At 38.2% G+C, this 13,412-nt stretch overlaps 1 protein-coding gene across 6 annotated transcripts in view; it reads right to left on the bottom strand.

The window, feature by feature from the left end:
* The window catches only part of TPST1 (tyrosylprotein sulfotransferase 1), a 141,419-nt gene that overhangs the window by 57,550 nt on the left and 70,457 nt on the right, over nt 1-13,412 (bottom strand). For 5 of the 6 annotated variants that reach the window (XM_031664895.1, XM_031664893.1, XM_009202877.3 and 2 more), the window contains exon 3: nt 11,053-11,251. In XM_031664895.1, coding sequence (XP_031520755.1) covers nt 11,053-11,251 — 199 coding nt within the window. Of the gene's footprint in view, nt 1-11,052; nt 11,252-13,412 lie in introns of those variants that run through there. The other variant, XR_001900645.3, reaches the window with a different exon arrangement.

Below are 13,412 nucleotides of genomic sequence, written 5' to 3' on the forward strand. Positions count from 1 at the left end.
TGGCAAAGTATATAAGTCCTTAGTTTAAAAGCAGCAGCGTATAACATAAATCATCATAATATAATGTGAAAAGTACATGAGTAAAGGTAGGTACAGTGTAGTAGGAGGATCTGTGGCACAGAAGAGGTGTCACGTGAGTTGAGTTTTAAAAGACAAAATTGTAAGATGAGAAGAAGGGCAATCTAGGCAGAAGGAACAAAGGTATGGAGGTATACAGTGTGCTACGGATATGAAAGGGAGGTACTATGGGGTGTTTAAAAGAATAAAAAGAGATGAGATTGAAAAGGAAGGTTGAAAGCAGAAGGCAAAGAATCTTAATGCCATCATTCTAAAGAGTTCCAATCTGGTTTGAATGCAGCTGATCCCCAAAGACCACTGCTCTCATCAAAACAAGACAATACCAGATAAACTAACTTCATAGTTTTCTGTAAAGCCACGAAAGAGCAGTAAATGAATGCCAAGAAGTCTAACAGAGCCAATTTCTGGGAAAAGCTGAGTTCTTCTTCACAGAGAAACAAAAGCCTGTTTCTAGCTACCTTGAATCAATTGCCTGTCTGGGTACAAGTGGGCAGAAAAGGAAGTCTCCCATAGGTGGAAAGATTTTGCTGAAACAAGCCAAACTTTTAGTGAGACTGTGGACTGGTATGATTAATTAGAATCTGAAAGAGTCTCGAGTGTAAAAACAAATCTCTTGGTCTGACAATTACATATAATACTACAAGAGAATCTTAGTAAGTGCTGGTGGGAGCACAGTGAGAGACAGAGAGATATCTCCCAGTGCTGTGTGGTGCTTGGGTTCCAGGGCCCTGCTATAGTTGCAATCCAGAGGTAAAGTAAATTAATTTAATCTTCAACCCAACTGCCTCCCAGCTGAAATCTTGCTAAAATCAAAGAAATCAACCCCCCATCTAAATGATACAGAAAGCTAAGGTTGGACTAAAAGTCAAATTTCCTTAATCTCATTTGAATCCAGAGGCAAACTGAAATTAATTAAAGCTGCTGCTCAGCCCCAGCTCAGCTTGATTCACTGTGAAATCTGAATGATCACCTTAGCTACCTGCTGGAAGAAAGAACTGCTCTCTTTAACAAAAATAAAACAAAAAGTATTACCTAGTTAATTCTCCACCCTTCTTTTATACAAAAGGTCCAGTATGCAGTTAAAACTTCTAAGACATGTGAAGAAGCAAATGAGTACAGGCATACCTCATTTCATTGTGCTCAGAAGATGTTGTGTTTTTCACAAATTGAAGGTGTGTGGTAATCCTGTGGTGAGCAAGTCTATTGGTGACATTTTTCCAACAGCATGTGCTCCCCTCATGTCTCTTTATGACATTATGGTAATTCTTGCAGTATTTCAAACTTCTTCATTATTATATCTGTTATGGTGATGTGTGATCAGTGATCTTTGATGTTACCATGTAATTGTTCTGGGGTACCACGATCCTAAGCCCATATAACATAATTAACTTAATGTGTATGTCCTGAATGCTACACCAATTGGCTGTTTGTTCCCCCATCTCTCTCCCCCTCCTTGGGCCTCCCTATTCCTGAGACACATTGATATTGAAAAAAGGCCGATTAATAATCCAACAATGGGCTCTAAGTGTTCAAATGAAAGGAATAGTCGCGTATCTCTCACTTTTAAGTCAGAAGCTAGAAACTATCAAGCTTAGTGAGGAAGGTATGTTGAAAGCTGAGATAAGCTGAAAGCCAGTCCTCTTGCATCAAATAGTCAAGTTGTGAATACAAAGGAAAAGTTCTTGAAGTAAATTCAAGTGCTACTCCAATGAACACACAAGTGGTAAGAAAGTGAGAGTCTTAATGCAGACATGGCAAAAGTTTTAGTGGACTAGATAGATAGATAAAGCCAGTTACAACATTCCCTTAAGCCAAAACCTAATCCAGAGCCAGGCCCTAATTTTCTTCAATTTTATAAAGGCTGAGAGAGGAAAAGTTGGAGGCTAGTAGAGGTTGTTGGTTCATGAAGCTTAAGGAAAGAAGCTACCTCTATAACATAAAAGTGCAATTTTCAGCCCACTGTTGAGATCTATTGCTTAGGAAAAAAGATTTCTCACAAAATACTATTATTCGTTGATAATATACCTTGTCACCCATGAGTTCGGATAGGAATATACAAGATGAATGTTGTTTTCATGCTTGTTAACACAGCATCCGTTCTGTAGTCCACGGATCAAGGAGTAATTTCTGTCAAGTTGTTTTTGTTTTGTTTTGTTTTGTTTTTTGAGATGGAGTCTCACTCTGTCGTCCAGGCTGGAGAGCAGTGGCATAATCTCAGCTCACTGCAACCTCTCCCCATCCCGGTTCAAGCAATTCTCTTGCCTCAGCCTCTTGAGTGGCTGGGATTACACACATGCACCACCACACCCAGCTAATTTTTGTATTTTTAATAGAGATGGGATTTCGCCATGTTGGCCAGGCTGGTCTTGAACTCCTGACCTCAGGTGTGGTCAGGTGACCACACCCACCTCAGCCTCCCAAAGTGCTGGGATTACAGGTTTAAGCCACTGCGCCTGGCCCTGTCAAGATTATTATTTAAGAAATACATCTCATAAAGCTATAGCTGCCATAGATACTAACTCCTCTGATGGATTTGCACAACGTCAACTGCAAACCTTCTGGAAAGGATTCACCAGTTTAGATGCCATTAAGAACATCCATAATTCATGGGAGGAGGTCAAAATTTCAACGTTAACAGGAATTTGGAAGAATCAGATGGATGACACTGAGGGCTTCAAGACTTCAGTGGAGGAAGGAACTGCAAATGTGGTAGAAATAGCAAAAGAACTATAACTAGAAGTGAGCCTGAAGATGTAGTTGAATTCCTACAATCTTATGATCGAACTTGAATGAATGAGTTGCTTCTTATGAATGAGCAGAGAAAGTGGTTTTTTGAGATGGAATCTACTCAACGCTGTGAACATTGTTGAAAAGACAGCAAAGGATTTAGAATATTACATAACAAAACAAATTGCTATCGTCACCCCTATCTTTAGCAACCAGCACCCCGAATGGTCTAGCAGTCAACATGGAGGTAAGAGTCTCCACCAGCAAAATGATTATGACTTGCTGAAGTCTGGGATGATTGCTAGCATTTTGTTTTTAGCAATGAAATATTTTAAATTAAGGCATATGCATTGTGTTTTCTTTTGACATAATACTACTACAGACTGAACAGACTACAATATAGTGTATAACTTTTATATGTACTGGGAAACCAAAATATTTGTGACTTGCTTTATTGGGATATTCACTTTATTTTGGCGGTCTGGAACCAAACCCACAATCTCTCCAAGGTGTGCCTATAACCCATAAAAAAGAAAAAAAGTTCAACAGGGAGGGACCCATGGATGAAGACTTTAAAAGTTATTAGGAATATGTTAAAGGAAAAGATCAACAGAATGGGTAAAGAGCAAAGAATTCCAGCAGAGAAAGGGAAATTCTAGAACTGAAAAATAAATGATCTGAAATGAAGAAGTCACCAGATGGGCTTACCAGCAGACTGGACACAGAAAAAGAAGGGATCAATGAATTCAAAGATAGGCTAATAAAAACTAATCAAAACTGAGGCCCACACTGGAGATGGCAGTAGAACGGATCAGAGAATTTGGTATATTATAATCAAACTGCTGAAAACCAAAAATAGGGAAAAATCTTGTAACAGTCAAAGAAAAAAAAAATTACATTCATGTCAGCTGACTTTCATCAAAAACATGGGAAGCCAATAAAATAGTATCTTTTTAATGTTGAAAGTTAAAAAAAAAAAAATAGAAAACAACCAACAGCCTAGAACTCTATGTCCAGCAAAATATTCTCAAATTAAAAAAATAAAAAACACATTTAAAAAAAAAAAAACCTAAGAGCATTAGTAGTCAACATATCCTTACTATAAGAACTGCTAAAGGAAGTTCATCAAGCTAAAGAGAAATGATGCCAGATGAAAATCTGGATCTTCAGTAAAGTAAAGAACAAAGAGCCCATCTGTGGCCCACAAAGCATAATGTATTTACTATCTGGAATTTTTTTTTTTTTTGAGACGGAGTCTCGCTCTGTCGCCCAGGCTGGAGTGCAGCGGTGCAATCTCGGCTCACTGCAAGCTCTGCCTCCTGGGTTCATGCCATTCTCCTGCCTCAGCCTCCCAAGTAGCTGGGACTACAGGCGCCCACCACCAAGCCTGTCTAATTTCTTTTGTATTTTTAGTAGAGATGGGGGTTTCAACATGTTAGCCAGGATGGTCTCGATCTCCTGACCTTGTGATCCAACCGCCTTGGCCTCCCAAAGTGCTGGGATTACAGGTGTGAGCCACTGTGCCCGGCCTACTATCTGGATTTTTACTAAATAAAAAATGTGCAGCCCATGTCTTAGAGTAACCACTATAAGCAAAAACAAAACAAAACAAAAAAAACAAAGAGGTGGAGCTAAAAAGAGGAGATAATACAAACAACGGAATACTAAAAAAGATTAATCCAAAAGAAGGCAAACAAAGAAACAAAAATAGATGATTCAAATAAAAAACAAATAGCAAGATGGTAGTTTTAAATCCAATCAAATGAATAATTACATTAAATATAAGTGGATTAACTCTCCATTTAAAAGGCAGAGACTATAAAACTGGATTAACAAACAAAGCCAGCTATATAAAGACACAGATTAAAAGTAAAACAATGGAGAAAATACACCATGTATATAGTATACATAAAAACACTGTTGTGGCTATATTCATATCTGACAAAGTAGACTTTCAGACGGTAACATCAGAGATACAGAGAACTATTTCATAATTACAAAAGAGTTAATTCTTCAAGAAGGTCTGAATGGGTGTGTTCCCAATAATAGAGATCCTAAATACATGAAACAAAATTGCTAGAAATGTAAGGAAAAATGGAAAAATTCATAATTTTCCCAAAATTAATAAAGCAGAACAAAAAATCAAATAACATTTAGACTATAACAACACTATAAAATTACTTGACCTCATTGATATTTACGGAACTCTGCAATAATCATAGAATACATATTTTTTCAAGTGATCACATAAGACCTATATACTGGCCATAAAGCAATATTCAATATATTTCAAAGGACTGAAACAAACCATAATGAGTGTTCTCTGACCATAATGGTCACATTAGAAATCAACAACAAAAAGATAATGAGAAAATATCCAAATACTAGAAAAGTAAATGTCATTCTAAGATGTCTAGACTCTATCCTGTAGTAACAGTGGAGTCATTCACGAATTTTAAGTAAGGAGACCTAATTTGGGTAACTGGGCGAATAAGCATGCTAAGTATGGAGACAGAAAGAACAGGAACAAGCAGTTTTTGCTGGGTATAGGAACCAGAAAACACAACTATGCATTCATTCCAGGCTTCACCTTTAATGTAAGAATATCAATTCCAACTGCTGCAGCTTTTTGCTGTTTGGTTTAGGGATTTAATCTAACCCCTGTCCCAGCTGACTTCATTTTCACATTTCTTCTTGTCTATTACTGTGGGTTCTGCACCTTGATACATGCTTTTCCATTTGATCACTTGCTCTTCCTCAGTACTATCTACTCAGGTTTCCAACTAAATATTCCATTCATAAATTGGATCTGCTTTTCAGCTCTCTCTTAGTTTAGCAACCAGGTCCTTGAATTGTTGTGGGACTTGAGCTATGTGCCCTGAGGACTCTGTTCCTCAAATCTGCTCTCTGGCTCATAGGTACTGCAAGTATAGATGAGCACAGCATCATCCCCACTCTCAAGGTGGATTCCTGCTCAGTTTAACGAACAATTTCACCTAGCTTCTGCCTCTCAGGGAACAAGTTTAGACAATAAATTCAATTTTGGACTTTGAATTTGAGGTCCTTGAGAGCATCCTTGTGGACACATACAGAAGACAGTTGGAAATAACGAACCTGGGGCTCAGGAAAGAGACCCACTAGGAAATACAGATTTATGATTATCAGCAAATAGGTTGTAATGAAAGCCCTATGAGTGGATGAGCTTGAACAAGGAGACTATAAAATAGGAGTCCTTAATCTGACAGGCTTCTGGCACATCTATGCATCCACTGAAATTGTGGGTAATAGGAGTCCTTAATCTGATGGACTTTTGTAACATGTAGGTATCTACTGAAATTGTGGGTAAAATCTGTGTATTCATATGTCTGTATTTCTGAGGTGGGGATCCACATGTTTCATCAAATTCTCAAATAAGTTCTTAAGTCTAAAAAGGTTAAGAATCTATGCAAGAAGGCTAAGGATGTAACCTAGACAGCACTATTTATTGAAATGTGCTATAATTTTAGGATTAGAGACTATGGTGGAATAGGGTACAAAATATGTTAATGTTTCATTACCAATTTACTATGTGAGTCACAGTAACCATGAAGCATGATTATCTATTCAATATTGGGCAATATGTCCCTAAAATGTGCTGACTCATTATTACTTGCAGACTACCCAGAATTGTACAAAAAAAAAGAAAAAAACCAGCATTTTTAGGCCTAGAGATCCACATTCTAAATTCTCAGTTAAAATGTGATTCTTCTCCCACTCTCACACCATAACTAAGAAAAACACCTTCCCAGGCCGGGCGCCGTGGCTCACGCCTATAATCCCAGCACTTTTGGAGGCCGAGGCGGGTGGATCACGAGGTCAGGAGATCGAGACCATCCTGGCTAACACAGTGAAACCCCGTCTCTACTAAAAATACAAAAAATTAGCCAGGCTTGGTGGCGGGCGCCTGTAGTCCCAGCTACTCGGGAGGCTGAGGCAGGAGAATGGTGTGAACCTGGGAGGCAGAGCTTGCATTGAGCCGAGATCGCGTCACTGCACTCCAGCCTGGGCGACAGAGCGAGACTCTGTTTCAAAAAAAAAAAAAAAATGGAAAAACACCTTCCCCAGCCACCTCTTTCTCTGGGGCCCATCTCATATCATAGCTAACAATCAACAATCTCTTTTCAAGCACTGCTTTATAAAAACCTCATGACCATCAGTGTTGGATACATTAGCATCTGACTTATTACAGGCAAAAAAGCATTGAAGATACACAGGATTTACTTTGCAAAAAGGTCTTATGAAATCTACCCTCACAAGACAAGAATGTCAGTTTGTATGCATTACCACAAAAGGCCCAAAAACACCATTATAGTTCACACTTCATCTTTTCTTCCTCAAAATTATCTGTCACTTTAAAGATAGGCAGAGACAGGAAAAAAAAAAAAAAGGTGGATGTTTTTAAATTTCAGTGTGTTATTTTGAAATCCTTTCAAAAACCAAGAGTGTGTATGACATAGATTCTTTGGTCACATGGATTCAAACCATAGCATTCTTCCCAACCCATCACTCAAGAAAGCAAAGGATAATCTAGCCAAGCCAATTTGCATGTAAGAAAACTATAATGTCTTCATTTTGCTATTTTTAATGCTATAAAACCTTCAAAATAGCACTGTACATGTATCTTGGTAATAAAAAAAAGCCTTTCACTATTGTGCAAAGGAGAAAGCTATGAATTACCAACTACAAAGAGCTCACAAAACTTTAATACGTATAACACTTTAAGGAGTGGCTCATGCTGGCTGGGCACGGTGGCTCACGCCTGTAATCCCAGCACTTTGGGAGGCCGAGGTGGGTGGATCATGAGGTCAGGAGATCGAGACCATCCTGGCTAACACAGTGAAACCCCGTCTCTTAATGAAAACTTAAAAAATTAGCCAGGCGTAGTGGTGGGCGCCTGTAGCCCCAGCTACTTGGAAGGCTGATGCAGGAGAATGGCGTGAACCCAGGAGGTGGAGCTTGCAGTGAGCCGAGATAGCGCCACTGCACTCCAGCCTGGGCGAAAGAACAAGACCCCGTCTCAAAAAAAAAAAAAAAAGAAAGGAAGAAAGAGTGGCTCACACCTGTAACCCCAGCACTTGGGGAGGCCAAGGCAGGTAGATCACTTGAGGTCAAGAGTTTGAGATCAGCCAGGCCAACACGACTAAACCCTATTTTTACTAAAACTAAAAAAAAAAATTAGCCAGGCTTGGTAGCGTGTGCCTATAATTCCATCTGAGACAAGAGAATCATCACTTGAACCCAGGAGACAGAGGCTGCAGTAAGCCAAGATTGTGCCAACAGAGCAAAATTCTGTCTCAAATAAATAAAGGAAAAACTTAAAAGATAGTTCATAAAAGAATACATACATATAGCTAATAACTGAAAAATGTTCAATTACATTAATCAATGAAATCTATTAAAACCAACAAAAATCTAAAATAAATTACCTCAATTGTGCTGGTAGTTCAAAGGTTTTTTGTTTGTTTTTTGTTTTTGTTTTCTTGAGACAGGGTCTCACTCCATCACCCAGGGTGGAATGCAGTGGCACAATCTCAGCTCACTGTAAACTCAAAATCCCAGGCTCAAGCAATCCTCTCACCTCAGCCTCCCAAGCAGCTGAAACTACAGGCATGTGCCACCATACCTGGCTAACTTTTGTATTTTTTGTAGAGATGGGATTTTGCCACGTTGTCCAGGTGGGTTTGAACTCCTGAGCTCAAGCGATCCACCCAGCTCAGCCTCCCAAAATGCTGGGATTACAGGCGTGAGCCATTGTGGCCAGCCCAAAGGTTTTTTTTGTTGTTGTTGTTTTTTAATATCAATAGATATCAAACACCTTTTAAAAATCTCAGATACTTTACCCTGGTTTAATTCTACTTTTATTGGTCCTACCTTAAAAAAAAAAATCCTAAAATTGAGTATGTGCAAAGATGTTCACTGTAGCACAATCTGTCAAAGAGAAAACTGTAAACAACAAAATGGTAAAATCAATTATAGAACATCTACTAGGGAAATATATTTTGTTTGTTGATTTATTCATTCATTTACTACTGTGTTTCAGAAAGAATTTAAGGTGGCTTCTATGAAGGTATAAAACTACAAAAATTATGTTTAAAAAGCATGCACACAATGGGAAAATGCTCATGAATATTAAAAGGGCTGGATACAAAACTGTGTGTATATAAAGGTAAGATGATATATGTAATCTTACCTTTGTTTAACATAATGCAGAGGAGAGAAAATACATCAAAATATTAAGAAAATATGTGTAAATAAATAAGAAAATTTAAAAAAGAATAATATGTGTATGTGTCTAGGTGGTAACATTACAGGTGATTTTTATTCTCTTATCCTTTTAATTTTGTAAGTTTCATATAATGATTATATTTTTATAATGGAAATATTTATATATATATGAAAAGCATAAAGAGGATAGTGATTATTTTTTTAATTTGCCCTCATATGTGATGGTTTATAAGAAGGCAGCTCTTCTCATATAGCTGCTAATGATGAACTGAAAAAGGGAAATAAAAGTAATACCTAAGAGAAAGGAATTCACATAGAAATTAATCTCATGAAATAAATGTGGCATAAATTTGTCAATTAAAGTTATCAAAAGACAGAATAAAGAGATGATATGGCATATGGTTGTAGGGAGGGAAGGACATTGATATAAACAAGAGAATACCAGACAAAGCCAAGGAATTTTCACCTTGGAATCAAATAGCTTATCAGTGAACTTACGCTAACACGGTTGTCTTATTTGAAATGTAGTTTCAAAAAATATATGTAAGTGACACAAAAAACTGCCGTTGACAGGGGCTAAGGAATGAAGAGTACGGGTACAGAATTTCAGTTTGGGAAGACAAAAAATGTTCTGGAGATGGATGGTGGTGATGGTTGCACAACAATGTGAATGTATTTAATGCCACTGAATTGTGCACTTTAAACATGTTAGAGTGGTAAATTTTATGTTAAACAGATCTTACTGCAATAAAGAAAAGAATATATAAGGTCTGATTTGAAATAGACTCAACTGGTAGGCTATATAATCTAATTAGCTCTGAGTTTTCAGCACTTTCCAAAACAATATTTTGTAAAGACGTGAGCATAACTTATTAAAATAAAAACTGTAATGTCACTTTAATAGCAACTTTCTCTTAATCAGAAGACTAGTGTTTAATAATTTTTCTAGTGTAACCAATGTTTAGCCTTTAGGTATCCAAAAATTATGCCTCATCTAAACAAAGGTTTAAAGTAAAGTGGCTATTAGATTTACAGAAAGAAAGAAATCAGAAGTAAGGTCACTAATAATTATAGTATTTATGCAGATCTGCAGTAATTGGCTGAGAATATATCTCCCAACAGTGAGTTTTACTCCTAGAAACTGAGCAAAATACCCTAAGGAGTATCCCCAATTAGCCAGTTATCCTTAAAATGCAGTGGAAGACTTCTGATAAGAAAGTATTCTACAAATAGAATTTTTCTTCATTTTTTTTTTTTTTTTTTGAGACAAGGTCTTGCTCTGTCACCCACGCTACAGTGCAGTGGCATAGTCTCAGCTCACTGCAGCCTTGACCTCTCAGGCTCAAGCAATCCTCCCACCTCAGCCTCCCAAGTAGCTGGGACTAGAATCATACGTGACCATGCCTGGCTAATTTTTATATTTTTTGTAGAGATGGGGTGTCACTATGTTGTCCAGGCTAGTCTTGAAATCCTGGGCTCACTCCCACCTCGGCCTTCCAAAGTGCTGAAACTACACGTGTCAGCCCTATTCTGGGCCCAAATTTTTCTTTTTTTTTTCTTTTTCTTTTTGAGATGGAGTCTCGCTCTGTCACCCAGGCTGGGGTGCAGTGGCATGATCTCTGCTCACTGCAAGTTCCGCCTCCCGGGTTCACGCCATTCTCCTGCCTCAGCCTCCTGCGTAGCTGGGACTATAGGCACCTGCCACCATGCCTGGCTAATCTTTTGTGTATTTAGTAGAGACGGGGTTTCACCGTGTTAGCCAGGATGGTCTCAATCTCCTGACCTTGTGATCCACCCACCTCGGCCTCCCAAAGTGCTGGGATTACAGGCGTGAGCCACCGCGCCAGGCTGCTGGGCCCAAATGTGTCTAATTCAAAATAATTTTCTGATCATTAAATAGCAAGAAATAAAATAAGAAAAAAAGTATTCGGATCCCAAATTCCAAATCTAGTTTTCTCAGTTGCTTTAAAAAATCTCACTTACCCTTCGAGTGTTTTCAAGAATTTTGGGATCAGGTTTTCCATAGTTAGGTGGGTTGGCATACGGGTCATATCCAAGTTTGGCAAGCATAGGAGCAATCACTGCCATGTCTTGTAAAACATCTGGCGGTATCTTCCCAACCCATTTGGATAGAGCTGCTACATTGACCGGCTTGATGACTTGGTCTGTAGATCTCTCCACTCTGAAAACAACGTAATATGAATAAATGTTGATTTAAAATTTAGAAAGTCATGCTTTAAAACCACTATAAATTATGTTTTAATGACTAATGGTTTTAATTGTCTGGATTACAAAACAATTGAGAAAGAGGGCTCTAGTCAGGTCTGACACTATTTACCAGAATTAAAAAAGAATTTAAGATTGTCAGGGATTATTGGCAATCTCAGATTTCTAGAAATAGAAAAAAGGGTTAGTTGAAACATCTGCATTAAATATCTTGACACTGTAATTACAACATCCAGGAAAAAAACAGTAACAAAATAAAGATACAGCTGCTTAGAAAAACTGCCAGTCAACTTACTTGAAATGCTTACCAAAAAAAAAGATAGACGGATGGATGGAAAGAGGGACAAACAGATGGTAAAACAGATGGACAGTGATAAAGAAAATACAGCAACATGTTAATGAAAGAATCTAGCTGGTGGGCATAAGACTTTCAATTCTTCTGTACATTTTAACTTTTCATAACAAAATGTTGGGGGAAAACGGCCAACCATAAACCACTAAGAATGTAAAATATTCACTTGTTCTATTTTCCTGCTGACTTCCTTAAAAATCTTATTTTCTATAGAAGAAAAAAAAAAGGGCTGTTTTTGATTTTCAATATTACAGGATTCAATATTACAGAATAAATGTGTTCTACCTCTTGACATGGAAATTTACTCTAAGCCTGTAGTGATTATACTCACTGTATTTGACTAAATAACTAGCAACCTCAGGATAAAATGTAGCATGAAATGACTTTTGGATTTAAGCTGGATCTGAATTAGATTTTGGTCAATGACTATAAAATAGAAATGCTTAAAAGAGACTTTTATATCCTAATACATAAAAAGTCATTCAAACATAGTATTCTAAGAAAAGGTAAAAGCCCTTTTAATTAAGAATATGACCCCTCACTGAATAACCATTATCTGATGAGGAGTCTCCTAAAGGGGCTCTGCTTCTAAAATAATAGAAAAACAATTCCTCTTCCCTGGGATTCGTGAGGCTACCTGCTCCAGGTTTCCCCCCTGCCTCAAGAGCCATGTTCCTTTCTCCCTTTTCAAATATTTCTCCAGGACTCCACTTAACCCACTGCTCCCCTCTCTCTATCTGTTCTCCTTGTATTGCTTCATCCCTAATGTTCTTTGCTTGACATTCTTAACCTGTGTAAAGAACATCCTGGTTTGCCCAAGACAGGTCCAGTTTACACCTAGCATAATTTACCCCAGTGTAATTATTAAAAGCACCTGCCATTCACTCCCATAAGTGTTCAGAAATGAGCAGAGGATGTCATATGTGTATTGCATAAACCGTATTACTTTCTAAAATCCAAAAAATTCTGAAATCTGAAACACATCTCTGTTAAGTATTGGGGTCACACAGAGAGTCCTGTATGTCATGACTGGGAAGCTGGGCTTACGTTGAAGATAATAAGGAATAAATGAAGAGTGGTTTTTTTGTTTTGTTTTGTTTTTTTGAGACAGAGTTTGGCTCTGTCGCCCAGGCTGGAGTGCAGTGGCGCGGTATCGGCTCACTGCAAGCTCCGCCTCCCGGGTTCACACCATTCTCCTGCCTCAGCCTCCTGAGTATCTGGTCCTACAGGCGCCCGCCACCTCGCCCGGCTAGTTTTTTGTTTTTTTTTTTTTTTAGTAGAGACGGGGTTTCATTGTGTTAGCCAGGATGGTCTCGATCTCCTGACCTCGTGATCCGTCTACCTTGGCCTCCCAAAGTGCTGGTATTACAGGCGTGAGCCACTGAACCCAGCTGAAGAGTTTTAATAACTAATATGAACAAAGTACTATTATTAGCATTCAGTGCTGATAACTATGGGAAGAATAATTGGAGAATGAGGCAAGTGGGGTCAGGAAAATCGGTATAGATGCTCAACATATTAGAAGAAAATAAATGATTAAGGCTTCAAGTAGATTAAATGAATTAGAAATAGAGACAAGACAAATTCCAAAGATAATTTTTAAAACTACAAACACACTGGGAGACCGAAGTGGGTGGATCATTTGAGGTCAGGAGATTGAGACCAGCCTGGCCAACATGGCGAAATCCCCTCTCTACTAAAAATACGAAAATTAGCCAGGTGTGGTGGTGCATGTCTGTAATCCCAGCTACTTGGGAGGCTGAGG

Source organism: Papio anubis, chromosome 4 (genome assembly GCF_008728515.1).
Source record: "Papio anubis isolate 15944 chromosome 4, Panubis1.0, whole genome shotgun sequence".
Lineage (NCBI taxonomy): Eukaryota > Metazoa > Chordata > Mammalia > Primates > Cercopithecidae > Papio > Papio anubis.